At 35.4% G+C, this 17,974-nt stretch overlaps 1 protein-coding gene across 1 annotated transcript in view; it reads left to right on the top strand.

The window, feature by feature from the left end:
• Positions 1-3,809: 3,809 nt before the first annotated feature.
• LOC108969641 (ammonium transporter Rh type A) overlaps positions 3,810-17,974 on the top strand; it is a 29,127-nt gene continuing 14,962 nt past the window's right edge. Inside the window, exons 1-4 of the mRNA XM_018934490.1 lie at positions 3,810-4,702; positions 10,124-10,292; positions 13,512-13,677; positions 15,128-15,389. Coding sequence (XP_018790035.1) covers positions 4,543-4,702; positions 10,124-10,292; positions 13,512-13,677; positions 15,128-15,389 — 757 coding nt within the window. The 5' untranslated portion in view covers positions 3,810-4,542. The remainder of the gene's footprint in view (positions 4,703-10,123; positions 10,293-13,511; positions 13,678-15,127; positions 15,390-17,974) is intronic.

The raw sequence follows: 17,974 nt of genomic DNA, 5'->3' as shown, positions 1-17,974 counted from the left end.
TCAAATTTTAACTGTTAATATCTTTCAACAGTTAGATTTAAGGAAAGCACAGCACAGATATTTTTTGAAGAGCCTTCAATTTTCTATAAAATTCTCGAAACTAAATATTTCTGTAAGTAATAAAAATAAATAATAAGTAATAAGAATAGTAAGAAAAAAATAGAAAACCGTTAATTGAATGGCCTTTCCGTTCCAATTAAGAGGTCATACTTCGATACCTCTAAGGTGTCTATCCACCAATTTTTCACACTACAAAGCACAAAAACACATTCGTTTTTTTGACTCACCCTAATTAATATACTTAATATAAAGGAATTTCTTTTTATAAAAATTAAGTTTAAGATCATTTAATCTGTTGCTCATACATATTTATATTGCATTTAAGTATATTTATTTTACATTTACTTGAGATACTAGGGTAACGAAGTTTAGATTTGTTTGTTGTTTTTCAAAGCAGCCTTCTTAATGATCAATATACCTGGAATTCGTTAAAATCATTTTTGAGTAATTTCTAATGAAATAAGAAAAGCATTTGAGGAGCTCGGGGAGTACTATTCATTAATATTTCTAGACGTCGATCAGCCGTTTGATAAGGTGTGGCATGAAGACCCTTTATATAAGATTAAAAAAAAATCTACCTCTAGAATTGTATAAAATATTGATGTCTTATTTAAATAATAAATAATTTATGGTAAGGGAAGGTGATTTCTTACCTGATGAACGACAGATAAGGGCTGGTGTACCACAGGGCAGTGTTTTAGGCCCAAAACTATACATCATATAGACAGCAGATCTTCCAACAGCTAATAAYGTWTTGACTTCAACTTTTGCTAATGAATCCAGTATATTAGCGGAGCACTTAAGTTCTGTCGAAAAGTGGCTAGCCAACTGGCGTATGAATAAAAGTTACATTTAAATTTTCGCTGAGATCAAAAATGTGCTCGCAGTAAAAATCAACAATGTTTTAGTACCCCAAACGAATGAAGGGACTTATCTTTGTATTCACCGARATAAAATACTTACGTGGAGAAAACACATAGCGAGTAAAATATTTTCATGAAGATAAGAGCCGCAATTTTAAATTGGCTTRTAAATGAACACTCTAAAATTAGCCTAGAGAATAAAGTGCTTTTATRCAATGCGGTCATAAAACCGATTCGGATGTACGGCATTCAAATGTGGGGTATGATCTCTGCAAGTAATATTGATATAGTACAAAGGTTCCAATCGAAAGTGCTTAGAACCAGCACGYGTTCGCCTTGCTAAATGCGTAATAAAAATATACATTAAGATCTAGGTATTACTATGGAAAAGAAAAAAGTAGAGAAAAGCAGAATGAAATATATGTATTTAWACTCCAAGATCATGCAAACCCATTGGCCAATGTTTTGGTACATTCCTGCGATCAACCACGCCTAAAAAGAGGAGATATGCCTGCTTACTAAAGAGTAACGTTCTACCAAAACAGCTCAACCACGTGCTTGAGCTTGTATAGTTTTTAAATAGACTTAAGATTTTATAACTTATTGTTAAGCTTAAAAAAGCAAGTCCAATAAAATATTGAAAAAATAGTAGTATTTATGTTGCATAGTGCATCACGAGCTGTTTTTGAATTAAAMACACTTTTAGCACTCGCTTGTGCATTAAAYTAATACTAATTCTRCATATRTACATACATATCCWTTTACGTATGCATATAGTCACCTDCACATGTACATATGTATGTTCCGGTACAAGCACGAACGTTGTATAGCTGTTGCTATCTCCAGATGTTGGCTTATACACATATTTATAGCATATTTTAATTGTTATGAATATTTTAAGTAATCAAAGATGTGTTTTGATGATAACTTCACACTTTGCTAACAAATTTTGAGAATAACAAACAGTTTAGCACTAACTAAAATCTATTGTATCATACAACACAATAACTAAGATTCCTAGTGAAAAATAGATAGAATAAAATATGTGCTCCACTAATAACAATAATAATACTATTAATATAATGTTATCAATTATTTTTCACTTAACTCGAAATTGGACGATTACTGGACTTAAAGGGGACGTATTTTAAGTTGAAGATTAGGAAACTCCATCCATAAATTGTCTATTTTGAAAATGAAAAAAATTTATATATACTTGACTTTTTATACTATATCTTCAAATTAACTAACTTTCGTCAAGTAATTATTATCATCAATCGATATTTTTCATAGAATCTCGGCCAGAAATTGTTTCGCTTAACCTTAAACATTTTACTGGTCTATTCAGTATCGGCGGATGGTACACGGTTCAAAATTCGCACTATTCTTGTCGTGGGCAAAAGGACATTATTTTACTTAACTCTTATTCTTATCTCATAAGGCAAAATTTTCGAAATAAATTCAGTATCTGCAAGAAAACAAGAATTTCGAAAGCATGTTCATTTTCGCTTGATCGCTATCAACATTTAAAGACCATCGTGAAACGATCCTTTCCCACTAATTTAAACTGTTCGGCTTGCTCTTTATAGCAAGTGTGCTTTACCGTAAGAACGCGGTGAAATTTCAACCAAATTCAACAAACAGGAAATCTTACGTTCGAGCTCTCTTATTAATCAGAATTAACAAACAAAGTAAAGGACAGTAAAACTAAAGGTTAATGATAACTTGACTTGGTAGTTCGTCAATTATTATAACTTTGGTTCAGCCGAAGTTAGCTTTTTTTGGTTTTGTTTTTTTTAGTATTTTTGTCTTTTATAATAAAAAATATATACATATTTTGTCATCACGTGATTGAGATTTCAATTTATTTAAATTAGTTTTCACCAACCTGAGCCCTTTGCTTGCATTTTACAATAGAAAGCATATACATACATATGTGTGTGTGTGTATGTGTATGTGTATGTTTTGCGCGTCTCAACCTCTTTTCGATGCCATGCAATTTGCTTGTACAACAATTAGGTTAAATTTTTTATGCGCAGTGCATACATATGTATATATCTGCTAATTTCGACATCAATACTTAATGCACAACAACAAAATTGAAAATGTGTATAAGAGACAGGTGCATACATATGTACATATATATCTGCTAATTTCGGCATCAATACTTAATGCACAACAACAAAATTGAAATCAATTGTTCTAGCGCATTTAAGTACACATGTAAGTGAGTCGCAATCGTTGAAATAAAGATGTGCAAGCAACTGACCTGTACTGTACTTCAAATTTTGCTTTGATTTATTTCAAAGTCAAGTATAGTTTGTCATTAATGAGACAACAAACCGGTGAACATGTGTTCTTGCTTATATAATAGTACTACGTACATATATATATAATGGCATTCGAAAGTAATTATAGCCGTAAATAATTGAATAGAAATTCAAGTACTTTGCAAATATATATATGTAAATATTTACAAAATTTGTTCGCTGGAACAAAAATCTACACAGAGCAATGGCACTCACGCTTGCGATAAAGTATAAGCTGCCGCTTATGCACGGCCAGCGAACGGKTACTAAACATATCTGTTGTTTTTARCAATGAAATAAAATCAGTTTAAATGTGTATCTTTTTACTACAAAAACAAACAAACAGACTGACAAACAGTGTCGCACACTTATCGCGCCGAATCGCCTGTCGAAATCGGAATTTAGCTGCTACTGGTGCCCTTCTGTCACCCCAGGCTTTGAGCRCTGCCATCAGCGCCACCCCTACCAACACTTACATACACATCCGCACACACATTTCCATAGATACGCGCGCGCCTACAATAACCACATCTCTCACATGGTCGCGGCGCCGGTCGCTGCACGGTGGCCAGCGGATCATCAAATCAGTCAGCGGCAGCGTCAAATTTCGCACAAACGCGCCAGTTGAATAGCACACGACTAAATTGCTCAAACATTCACCGGCAGTTGGGCGAAGCGAACACACGCACCAGCCASCTYAAATAGACTGCGAGCAAAAGTTTCCAACGAAAAGGAAGTGATACTCCTCGAGCGCTTAGGGTGCAGTTGCAAGCGCGCACACCGTGAATTTGTGCGAAGACTCGTGAATTAAAAGAAAATCGAAAGCATCTCGCGCGTAAGTGTGAAACGCGTGTGAAACGTGAACGAAAGTTTTGTGAAAATTTAATATTTCTGCCGTTTTAACTAGCGCGCTTGTTGTTGTATTCTTCACATCAATACAGCTTGTGTGCATTTGTTATAAGACACGCGCGAAACTTTCAGCTCGAGCGACAAGCGCATTGAACTGATAAACCGACATTTTCGCCGTACATCCTGAGCGCAGATCCTTACCAAGCTGCGTGTGCATGTGTGCTGCTAATGCTGCTACTTAGCACAACCATCTCATATTGAGCTGACAATTTCGTGGCAAAGCTGTGCGCAAATAAATTCCTTCACGTGAATTTACTGGTGCACCGCAATCCGTCGACGACGCGCTTAAATAAGTTCAGCGCCCCTGCCTGTGTCGTGCTGCCCCTCTGCTACGCAGTGCAATTGCCTGGATTCAAATTCTTTTTCTGCTTCTGCTTTTGGTGTACATCCGCTGTGACAAGATGCATTCRCCTGGCACCAAAGTAACTGGATTCATTGTCCTGATGATTGTGCAAATAATTCTACTTGCACTCTTCTGGCTGTTCGTGCGTTATGGCGATGAAGCTTTGCCCCTCGCTGAAGGCGAAGAATTAGGCGAACCTCACGTTTCCAAATATCCGCGTGAGTATCTTGACAAAGTGTATTTTCTCAATGGAATTTAGCCTAGTTGTAAGTGTGCTGTAAATGAAAGGCGTTAACAAAGCCTGCTGTAAGCGAAGTTAAGAATGAAGAAAGTATTTTCCATAGACAGAGAGTAGAGATAAATATTTATTTTTAGTTTTGGTATGAACGTGTTCACATGCCTTAMCTTTTAGATTTTCTTTATTGCCGAATCGACTGTTAAGTCGCCARTCAGTGGCGACAACTAAAGCACTTTCGTAACGACCTTTACAAAATGCTACCATTARAAAGCTGCACATAACTGTCTAACAGCAATTGTCATTAATAAATGAGCTTCATAAAMGGAGTATTAAAATATTATTCGTTTTAACGAACACTTCCCAATGATCCTTATAAAATTTTATTGTAACTTGCTGAATTTGAAAAATGTTAGCATTTTTTACAGTTCCAGCGCTGTCAAAGTGCACCTTCAAATTTTGAAARAAAACGAAATAAGTCCTTAGCTAAGTTTTATGCCTAAATAATTGCAAAACAAATATCTGGAAATTCGCCTTCATAAACSTTTCAATATTTTAAACGAATCCTATAACGGAGAGTATCTCCACATACTTGCTGAGTAGGCTTCKTAAAATTAAAATAAAAGTATTCCTACAAAATAACTTGAAAGAAGTTACTGCAAGTTCTTAACGTTATTCTTCTGGAGATATTCGACTGCAACAACATCTATTGATATTATATACAAACAAAAAATGATTTCTTTACTGCAGCGCTCTAAGGCTGCWGGAAGCTGGGTWTATGAAGGGGTCAGAACAGAGACACGYAGTCAATCTTACCTCTTTCTGGGAGGCGAGTATTCACTCCGACACAAGAATGGTAAAACTCGCGCTAGGCTCGCTAACTGTGCACTCAAATCTATTCAAAGGGTGTCASTTGTCATTACATCAAGCTACTTCATCATTAGACTGGTTTGGATGCCTGGTCATAGCGAAATCGCTGGCAACTGCAAAGCTAATGAGCTAGCCCTTAGCAAAGTTCAAATAGCCACGATGTCGGAGGCAAATTGTCAAAGTTAAACAGAAAAACCTTACTGAGGTTGAAGCATCTCGACAGACTTTGCTGTAAGTACCAGGCGATATAACTGAAACTGACATTAGCCGTGTCTCAGCAAACTCAGCAAACTTCAGATAATCTCAAAGCGTTTTTCGATTTGTAAGGGTCTTATGATCTATTATATAGAAGTTTTAGATTTTGCAACGGACCACTGTTCTTAGCTGTCCAAGTGGGATCCCTGTTAGGGTCAACATTACCCTAACCTGGTATAGGTTGTTACAAAAGCAGTGAACAATTTATGGGGTTTTTATGCTGTCTCTTATACACATCTAGATGTGTATAAGAGACAGAACCTATACCGCTTGTTACAAAAGCAGTGAACAATTTATGGGGTTTTTATAACAATTAATATGCTAGTATCAACATTTTCATGTTGTAATTGATAATACCTCTGCAGATCGATAACAGTGTTATTTGGTTTTCGAAAATCCTGCCATAGAAAACCAACATTCATTGCTTTAAGGGACACACCTAGTGTGACAGCGTAAAAAAAYAGACATTTYTTGGGATMAAAAAAAAAACTAGTCAATCAATAAAATGTTGAGGGTATACTATATTTAAACATGTTTTAAGAGTACACAAAAAATGTTTGAAAGAAAATATTAAATATTTTTGAAATGACAAGCGATTTCCGACGGCGCCAAAAAAAGGTCCTCCACTGCTGCCATGATTGCAGCCTTCTTTGTTGGTAAAACCTAAAAACAAAAAAATCTCGTTAAACTAAAACATATTGTCCGTACGATGACCCTCGGGCTAATAAAAAAAATCAAAAATTGACAAAATGACTGCATGTTGAAAAAAAGTTAAATTTCACACAAAATTATGGTCGTTTTTGGCCTGCCAAAATTCGATTTTTGATTAGATCAAAAAACTGGAGGGTCATCGTATGGAGAGAAGATGCAAAAAAAATTTGATAGCGATCAGATCATTTGTCTCCGAGTACGTAATCATTGCAGCAAATTCGAAAAATGCTGTTTCGAGAAAAACTCGTTTAAAAATAAAGTGATTGTTCTCTAACTGTCGAGCGGCTACTCTTTCAAATGGCCGTAACTCAAAAACTGTTTCAGATATCGATTTGAAATTTTAGTATGTTATATTTAAAAGTGTAACCTATCGAAAGAAGAAAGAAAATTTTTTTKAAAATTTCACACTGAGTGTGCCCCTTAATTACGGCGCACACAAAACGCATGAGCCGGAAAATCTGAGGATTGACATGCGTGGATGGAATTGCAAATTAAAGGCAGTAAATTCGTAATAAGTAACAAATACACAAGAGTCGAAAATAGTGACTGTGTATCGTTATACATATATGTATGGTGTTACGCTTATTAGCAGCGCGCTCTAGAAATCAAAAATTATGATTGTTTTACAGAGATAAAACTACTTGATATAAAATAATTTATAAGAACTGATAGTAAAAAGTTCTACAGCTCAATATTTCTGATATGATATACGTTTCTGCGCGCATACTTATATAAATTCGTAATATTGTTATCAAGAAATATTTGGAAAGAAAAATTTGTACCAGCTAATGACATAAAACGGYCATTCTAAGAAGATTATTAAATAAGTTGAGCTATATAAAGTACATATGTTAATTTCATCAGAACCTCGCGGTTGTACATCGTATTTCAATAACTTTAAAATTGTAAGTCACGAGGTTCTGAGCAAATATGCTAATAGCGTGTTAATCTTCTATTAGCAGTTCAAAAGTATTTGCATCTCTATCAGCAAAATGCATGGCTACTAACGGTATAATACGAAAATCTATTAGCTTACTTCGACGCTAAGTGAATTTTAGTAATTTGCAATATAAACATCAACATTACATATGTAAGTGCGTATGTGTTTGGGTGCCATAAACAACTCAGCGCTTATCACAACGGTGCGAACATTTCTCCAGCCGTCAAAGCAGCAAAGCTTCAACTAGAAAAAAATTGATAAATGTACGTACATTCGAAAATGCATACTTGTGTGTGTGAATGTGTGTGCGCATGTACTATACATGCATGTAATTTGGACACTTGTACGTATCATTGGCGCCCTTAGGCTGAAAAACTTTGACGTTTCCCATATGTTGGGATACAAGTTGTCAATCAAAATTGCTGCGCAATAACATGATACAATCAAAATAAAAACAGCAACAAAAACAATGCTGGCGGGAATCACAGTTTTGCATACTTAGCGGCAACACAGTGATGTGTTCAGTTATATACACACACGGTGCAGCATTTGCAACACCTTAATTGCTGATTGTATCGCTGGGCGCTGTCTATAGAAATGAAAAATTGATGTGGCTGCGATTTGATGCTGAAATTTGAATTGCTTTTTAATAGCTGTTTAGCTTTATAGTTACTTGGTTGTGAAAGTTATACGCAAATTGGAAATATTCAGAATATTGAATTGACTTACTCATACGCCATGGGGGACGTAAAAGCAAACCAAGAGCTAAAATTGGTTTTTAATACTTTTGTAAATACCTTGTTAAAGTACACAAATATATATCASTTTTATTTAATTTTGGAAATGATTTTTCGCTACACACACATAGTGATAACTACTTTCACACCTCCTTCGTGAAAGTCAAACTCGTTTCTCTGAATGATGGCATTTTCCACAAAAGCTAAACTTATTTTAAGTCAATCTTAAAGATCTAAAAGATAGTATCCATGCAATGACCTTTGATCGAAAAGAAAATGAAAAATTGACACATGACTCCTTTAAAAAAAAGTTGGATTTTAGAAAACATTTTATGCTTTTTTTAAAGGTATATTCGTATCCACCGAAAAATTAAATAAAAATTCAATATTTTGGACTGTTTCGAACAGGAAATACTTAATAACTACAATAAAGGAAAAACAATATTGTTCAGCAAAAAAAGCATTAGTTACTTATGAAGCAACCCTAGCAATGCAAGAAAATTTGCGTGTAAAAAACTAGATTTTCAGCGCTCACATACATTTAAGGAAGAATTAAACTTCGCAGCTTTTGTGCGCCAAGTCCTCATAAGGTTGTATTAACGCGAAAAAAATAGATAAGCCAATTGAACAGTGTTATGGTTGTAAATGAATAGATTAAGCTGGAAAGTGCATCACAGTGATGTGCCAATGACATACCAGCAAGAACATGAATGAGATTCTTTATTTTCTTTTCAACCAGAAAAACTTTCGCCGATCATCTAAATATCATGACATTTTCTTTCCAAAACTGTGATCTTTCATGACCAAYGAATTTTTCGTCGAAACGTATTTTTTTTTTATGGCAAAGTTGGAGATGAAAACTGGAGAACAATTCTTACTTAAATTTCGCTATAGGTAATGACTAAGAACACCAACAAACACACATACATAGCGCACTATTGTTAGCCTTACAGATATGGGTGTGTGCATGTGCGCTTGCAGGGAGTTTATGGTTTATTTACAGTAAATTATCGAGAGCTTTGCGCACACATTTAGTAAATCCACCAACGCAAACACGAGCACCTTGGATTTCTCACACTCCCACAGATGAGCCAGATAAGCCCCGCCATTAATCTTAATACAATTGGCTTTTGGCAGTGCAATTGCAACAGCCTAATTGAAGCAATTAGATGAAATTAATATGCATGGCATAAATACATACATACATACAGACACTTATACTGACATGCATTCATACATACATATATACTGAATGGAATTTGCCTATTTGCATATACAATATGTATGTGTGACTATGTGCGTGTGCGAAATAATTTTTTTACTTAAAAGCGGACTTATGGCGATTATGATAAATGCATATAGATTCACATGTGAACATATACAAATGTTTATGTACATATAYGTGCGAGTTTTTGCATGTTTATCTGTATGGTTTCAACATCAATTATAAAGCGATAAATTCGCTTAATAGACTGATGACAGAGTGAGAATGAGTGGCTCTGTGCCATTTTTAATTACTCTAACAAAGCCATTAATTGGATTTGACTCTACAGCCCTGTCCATAACATACATACATATATGCGCGTCTATGAATTTATTATAATTRTGTTCAATTATCATGTATGCAGTTCCAAACTACATCCTTTCATTCATATATCTATCCGGGCTCATGTGATTATGTTATTGAAGTGATAAAAAGAAATAAATTAATTAATGAGATATACAGCACAAGAACAAAGCAAAAATAAGTTAAATATTTTTGGAGAAAATTAAGCGTTTTGCATTTACTAAGCAAAMCTTACTTAATGTTAATTTCTAAAARTGTTGAAAATTTTTGTACAYACTTTTTACTTAAACTTCATGACATGACACTACTTCTTCTTTCTTATAGATTTCCAAGATGTTCAGGTAATGATCTATATTGGCTTCGGCTTCCTGATGACCTTCCTACGAAAGTATGGCTACAGCGCTACTGGTTATACGCTATTTTTGGCCGCACTGGTCGTACAGTGGTCAATTTTGGTCAAGGGATTCTTTCATATGRAAGATGGAAAAATAAGGTAAAATAAATTTWAAAAAAATATTAAGAAAGGCTTAGCCAACTACGATTTGTAACCAGAAAAGTGTTGAAAACATATTCAAATAGGAATTTGTAGTTATAGGTACAAAAACAAACATCAGTAAATGTTTATGACCTTACATAAAGTAATCAAATAATCATTACGGGGAAAGCATTGATTTCTAAGTAGGCAAAAGCTCCAATTGTCGCATTTTCCATGCTCGACTATAAATTGTATATATTGGAAATTTCGCCAGGAATACTGCGATTTTTAGGAATTTTAAGTATAATGTACATATTTCCAGAAACGAGATGAATCTTACCGTTTAAGGAGAGTATATKTTAAGTCTTTCCGTCCACAATAGAAATGAGTGTGATAACTCGAGTCGTTCTTCCCGCTTTGATGAGCTACAAGCGATGGARCACTTCTACTTTCTCTAAGCATTATTGACTTCGCTATCCGCCCACCCAGGGATGACCAAAATTTTAAGATTAGATGCATGCAGTGTTTAGCAAGTACTTTATCATTACCTGGTACTGGGGCCTCAAGCCAAATATATAAATAGAGAAACTCTACAATGTCARTAAACTAAGCTCCCCATTTTCTGCTTAGAAACGGTTTTTCTGGAAAGTAGCRTCGATTTCTGCTATAAGAATACAAATTAAATTAAAGTTCTGAGTATATCAGCTCACCGGCTCTACAATGTTGACATTCATTGACATCATTCCTAAAGAAAACTAAAAATTAATTGCTTTCAATTGCAAACTCAAAACAGTTTATTGTTTATCGCTAAAATTGTCACATCAATTAGGCTTTTATTTATACCAACCGCAGGGAAAATCTCATACGCARCAGAAACAGTTTGAGATAATTATGATTGGAAAAGAAAATAACGGCGGTATAACAAAGTTCAGAACAAAAGTAATTCAGCGTTGGCAGTGACCCTGCGGCTAGTTTAATAAAGAAAATAACACGCAGGAGAAATTTGCTGGAAATCTTGAGATAACATAAGCTCGGACCGTAAAAAGTGAGCTTAGYAAGCTTGACAAAGACCACCAACGAGCGTTCAGTGGAGAAAAACAAATCCTGTTATTGCGCTGCATTTGAACAGTAAATTAGAAAGGAGCAAAAACTGCTGCAGACACTGCATTTATTACCGCAAAGATGTTCTTCAATACACACACACGAACATGAAAGCAGTTCTGCGGATGCAGCGTTTAATATAAAACATAAGATTCATGCACCAACACATGCATAGCTGATAAGCAAAAGTGCAGACGCAAGAGAGAAAGGAATTATATTCCCTAAGACGAATCATTTAAGCGCGAACAATAAAAGAAATTGAATTTTTTCCATCAACACACAAAGCGGTCTTTGGTCTCCATTCACTGCGCCGTGCAATCTGTTGAATCTGCCACAACAGCTTGTGGCGAAAACAGGTGCATGTTTAGTTGTTGTTGTAGCTCAGTTGTGCAGGTGTCTGGCGAGCACTTTTCCGCTACATATCTACTTATTTTTATAAAATGCATCGTCTATCAAAGCATTCAGCGTCAGCGTCGCCGCAGGCTTATAGCGACATGGTAACCATAGCCTCTCATCTCTCAACTATCACATTAATTTACTTGTACCACTCTGCTCCACCCTCCGCGTATTCCATAACAAAAATGCCTGCAGCCAGAAAAGCTCAGCGCAGACATGAAACATGTTTTCTTTAAAGATGATTATTTTTCATACCCTAAAATCAACTAATATTGGCAGTTATAATAGACTGGGGTTAGTAACGTGAATCAGTTAATTGAAAGATTTTGATATTTTTATGCAACTCATTTTGCGATTAATCCAAAATTGAGGAAAACTCTTGCCAAACTCAATTCTAAGCTCATCCCCTATAGAAAGAAACTTAAGGTTAATCCTCACTGGCAGGAACTAAACCATTTTAAAAATTCAAAAGTTCGATCCAAAATGAAAAGATAAACAAAGTCTAATAGATACTATAAAAGGTTTAACTCAATAAATYAAGGATGGGCTTAGTTTCTATGCATCAACTATTGGAAATGTGCAGTGATTGCTGCTTTTGGGCTTCTGAGAGTAAACAAAATAAAGCAATGACACAGCTATCTCATAAATATTTGTCGCTTCTTCTCTGTAAAGAGCCTGACACTCTCCTCCACTAAACCCACAGACCATATTCACGAACTGAACGAAAGAGTATAGAGTAAATCTTAAGAATACATTCGATACCGTTAAAACAAATTACACTTGACAGCCTATGCYCCTGTACTCCACAGACGATCACAATTTAGCTAAGTAACTTGTAGGCCAGTCGATCCCCTAATATACTGTAGCTATATGGGCGCCTGGGTGTAAAGAAACAAAGGAAGAAGCGAAGAAGAAGAAGCTTCAGACGTGCCAGAATACAGCTCTTGATACAATTATAGTATGTTTCTTGATGACTCCTGTCGAACATCTACTTAATGAGATCTGCATGTTTCCTTTTAAGAAACACAATACACCCCTCTCCTTGTAGATACCTGCACTCGTCTGCTTGAAGCGGAGGCGACTCTTAGAAGTATCAAGAGGTCATTCCTTGATTACGTCKATGACATCGAAAAATACGCCRGCCAGGCAACAAGCACAAATAACTTCAACACCTTCACCGACAAACTCCCAGTGAACGGCGTACTTGGAGTTAAATCACCACCTATAACAGAAGCAGAGCCAAAGATCTAGAAGAAACTTTACCCAACTTTGTTCTGGATACTGTAGCAGTTTAAACTCCTACTTATCCACGTTTGACGCCGACATACCAAATATAAAAATGTTCTGCGTGCAAGAATCTTCTCTTGATTCTAACTACGTCTTTGCCTGCTCAAGGAAGCCCACCCTTCTAACCACCCTCTTCCTGTGATTCGACCTTGATATTTCCCGTTCTTTTCATACTCGCTTACCAAAACTACTGCTAGTGGTAAATATAGACCAAAAATGATGCTGAAAAGAATTTGATATTATAATAGTATTTATTTGCATAAATAAAGATAATAGATGTGATATGCTTATCGTATCAGAAAGTATAAATTGTTATATAGCTTTCTACCTGTTATCTATGTTAGAAGTCCAACATCTGATTAGACTAAAATTTTGAAATCTCTCGAACCTATGTACCATCGAAACCTTCAAAAACATTATTAAATACATTTTYAAATATTTTTTCTTTAACAGCTTGATTTTGGAAAACATTGTGGATGCAGATATCGCCGCCGCTGTTCCCTTGATTAGTATGGGTGCCTTATTGGGTCGTACAACACCGATTCAGCTCTTGTTTATGGCCATTGTCGAAATAGTTTTATTTGCCGCTAATGAATATGTGGCTTTGAATATTTTCAGCGTAAGTTAAATTTTTGAAAAATTTAATTTTAAACTTTTCTAAAACCACTCTCTTTCATTACCAACAAAAATAAAAAGAAAAACAAACCACTCATTAATTATTGCCATATTGCTTAATCTGCAACACCTTAAGTTCAGTCTTTCTCRGTAGACGCTATGTGTATATAGAAACAAAAACTTTACATAGAGTATGTGTTTTAAATCCGCTTAACTAAACACCCTACAAGCAGCACTCAAGTATATTCATATTATATAATACAAAATTGCATGTAAAAAATAGTAGTAGCCCAGCAAGAAATTGAGTGAACATGAGTTGACATGGATTTTGTTGTTCAAATCGAAAGTTCAAAAGATTCCTTCAGTGATAAAAAATTCAACACAACATTAAAAAACAGCAAGGTCTAACTTTCAAGTATTCAAGTCTCTTTAAAATGTATATTTACAATGCAGACGATATTATATCATAAACTATTCATACGTAAATTAACCCATAAAAAAACAAAAAAAAAATACTGCTTCTGTTTCCGTAAAAGAATTCGATTTTTTGATGGATCTGTTTGTTCGGTTACCCCGATCGGAAAAAATTGTTTGGCGATTATTCCGGTCGTTGCAACGATCCCTCTCAAATTTCCTAGAGATATTTCATGAAAACTGGTAATAATAAGTATGCCATAAATATATATCAAATTGGTTCAAAAAGCTTCCATTTTAGGTGTAGCCCCATATCCAGTTTAAAAACTTTTATTGCTTTCATTACGTAAATCAATTCAAGTTATAAGCTCAGTAGAGCACTGAAGTCTTCAAAGGCTAACAATATGATATTACTTTTCGGAGTATATTACTAATACATATCTTTTTTTAGYCTTTAAAGCTTCAGTTCTGTACCCTTACAGTTTAAGTGTTATAAAAAGAAAAGACTGCGCCGACTTGACTTTTCTTGACAATAAAACTTTTAACTTCAACTTCAACTTTATCTTCACCAAATAGTCAAAATACCTACGAATTAAGTCGGCATGAATGTTATAGCAGATTTTTGTTCTAACTATCCAATTTAAATTCAAAACATTGGTCCTTCCAGTCCAACTATAAGTGTTCAATTTCCTGCTGGGTAACTAAATGCTTGTAATTGCGTGCACCTAAAGGGTATGCGAGTACAAACATATTTCCCTATTTTTTTCTTACGCAGTTTATGTATGTAGAGCCAGAGCATGGTTCGTTGAAACTYAACTAAAGTCCTTTTCAAAAGCTTTTTGCTGCACAAAGCTGACGAACAGCTGCTACTTACAAAAAGAAACTGCAACTTTTTATTCATTTTTCGTATTATGCAGCTGCCTTTGCAGTGTTTGTAGGGATTTTACTGGTATTTTTGCTTTTGTTGGTATTTTTTTTTTTTTTTTGTAAAACTTATAATTTTATTTTCATTCATTGCTTGTTCCCCCTTACACCCCCAGGCCTGTGATGTTGGTGGTTCAATAACGGTGCACGCCTTTGGTGCATACTTCGGTCTGGCTGTAAGTCTAATGTTGCGCCCCGGCAAGGAACAGAACGAGGCTGGCAAATACGAAGGAGCCAATTACACGTCGGACATCTTTGCCATGATCGGCACATTGTTCCTGTATGTGTATTGGCCGAGCTTTAATTCGGTGTTGGCCGACGGCAACGCCCAGGAGCGTGCCATACTCAACACGTATTTATCATTAGCAGCGGCAACAGGTAAGCACGTACCACACACACACACACACACGCATATACACAGAATCATACGCACCCTTGCACAAAAGCAGCTGGAACTGTAAGCGGCCTGCGAACAATGCAATGCAAGCAGGCAACAAGGATCATGAACGCAAACWGGAACAATGGCAGGAGTACTTGTGTTCACACTTGCGCTTGAGCGCATTAAAGCAAAGTTAATGCTGTTTGCCTATATACATATTCACACGCACACTCGCATGCTTAATTTGAACGGATGCGTACAGGGACTTTAAGCTTCAATACATAAATTTACAGTTAGAATTATAGCATTTGTTCGAAAGCACCTGTCGGCGACCGATACTAATGCTTGCAGGCGTAGATTCTACAATACACTCAAGCATGATACACTCGCTATTTGATCAGGCAACAAGTGTTTGCTTTGAGGCATTGTCAGTTCCTTTGCGAGCTTATGATGGATTTATTTGTACCGTTATATGTACAAATATATACATAAAAGTATACATATCTTGAGAGACGTAAAATAAATATTGTTATACCTGCCTCTGTTCCCACTACAACATATTGAGTAGTTGAAAAAGTATTTTCGTATTTTGTTCTTAGATGTCATTGCAGTCGTATATCTCCAGAGCTACCAAACACATTGTGCTATCATTGAGTGAAAATAATGAAGAAATTCTCTAAAATTATTTTGAATTTTTTTTTCTAAAAAAGTAAGAATGCCACGCAAGCCACCAATAAAATTTGTGAAGTTTATCAGTTTGTGTAGCACAACAATGGTTCGTTTGCTAGTTGAAGCTTGATTAGAAATACGAAAAGACTTTTTCGACTACCCAATATATAGTATATAGTAAATCTTCAAACAAAAATATGAGGTATTTTTTCGAAAGTCAGCGAGCATTTTTCTGATATGTCGTGGTTACACTCTGACTTGATTGAGGCTATGGCTTAGAGGCGCTGAGTTTAAACCCCAAAAATACAGTTACTTAACCTCGAAGGGCAATGCTCTGAGTTTTTAAGTTTAAGTTAAGTTTTATCGACCATTGATTATTTRTACCAGGGGTGCCCAACCTTTTCTCCTCGAAGTCAAATAGAAATCCACATGTCCACACAAGAAAAACAAACCAAGTTAATTAATTCAAAAGTCAACTAATTATGTATTAAGCTAAAATATTATTTTTTCATGAAACCAGTTAGGAAGAGTTGCATTCGGTTATACTTTAAATAATACAAATTTGAAATATTTATAATTTATTTTAATGTTAAGTCACCAWTTTCACATTTTTGTTTTTCAATATGTCTGCAGAGATCTTTTTTAATACGAACAMCAAAAATACTGCCATTTACCCAAATTACCAATTACTTTGAAAAGTGTCAACTCACACAAATATACGTACCTATATGTGTTGCTGGAGTTGTTGGACCTATACATATGTACAATCGCATTATGTTTGCCGTTAGGTCAACRTAATATAACACTTGTTGGCTATTTGAGGTAGACGAATTTATACGCTTGCGTTGCGCCGCTGATCACGCGACAAAATTTTGTATTCCACTCACGAACTAATTAAAGGTCAAACACTAGCCTTAACACATTTCGAAAATTATTTTAAACACGTTCAAAAAGCACCTACGTACTCGAACATACAACAGCAGCAATAACTAGTACAACGACAGCAACGCACACACATACACGCGCAAGACGCACGGACGGCATATTTCAGGACGGACTTTATTGCGTATTTTGTCGAACAAAGTTGCTCGTAGTCACCTAATAACTAAACTTGTATAAATGCCAACAACAACAAGAGAGGGGGTGGCTGCGAGATGAGGGAAAAAGTAGAGAGCAAACTAGATTGCTAACAGTTAACAACGACAACAACAATAATATGCCTCAGCCATAGCGAGCAAACTAGAGAAGGAAGTGGAAATTGTGTTGCCAGAAGCGGGTAAACAGCAGCAGTTTGCTGAAAATTGCTGTAGGCAGCCTTGCGCATAAGAAGGCAACACAGTTTCCAATGAATGAATTAGCCGTCGCAAGCGTAGGCGACACTAAAGGCACATAAAATATGGCAAATATGAAATTAAATGCTTACGAAATAAYGGTGAAAACCAGAAGTTATTACAAGAACTTCATGGGAATATTGATGAATATTTAAAATTTAGCTGATAGACAGACAGACWGTAATGTTTAAAGCAGGAAATTGTATGTATATTTTTCGCCTCAATTTAAAAATCGCAAAATAAATGAAATCCTTCTTTTTCATATTCAAAGCTGAAAATAAAAAACATGAGTTTTCTATGAGATATGTCATTCCGAAGCCTAAATAAAKGTCCAATTGCCATTTTAATGTGCTGTCATCGCCCCTGTTTTCACTTTAGGTCATAGGATATTCCGAACACTCCCCGCTAATTTGTGTCCTTACTTCTCTTTGTATTCCTTAGACAGGTCTGTAGAGATTGGAGATTTGGAATTAATTGGCAAAGACATATGAGCGCAAAATCCCATTTTTATACTCTTGCAATATGTTGGTACAGAGTATACGAGGTGTGTTCAAAAAGTATCGCGAGTTTTGAGTTTTTTCAAA

Source organism: Bactrocera latifrons, unplaced genomic scaffold (assembly GCF_001853355.1).
Source record: "Bactrocera latifrons isolate USDA-ARS-PBARC rearing strain unplaced genomic scaffold, ASM185335v1 scaffold_26, whole genome shotgun sequence".
Lineage (NCBI taxonomy): Eukaryota > Metazoa > Arthropoda > Insecta > Diptera > Tephritidae > Bactrocera > Bactrocera latifrons.
This window is presented reverse-complemented; position numbering and strand designations above follow the sequence as displayed.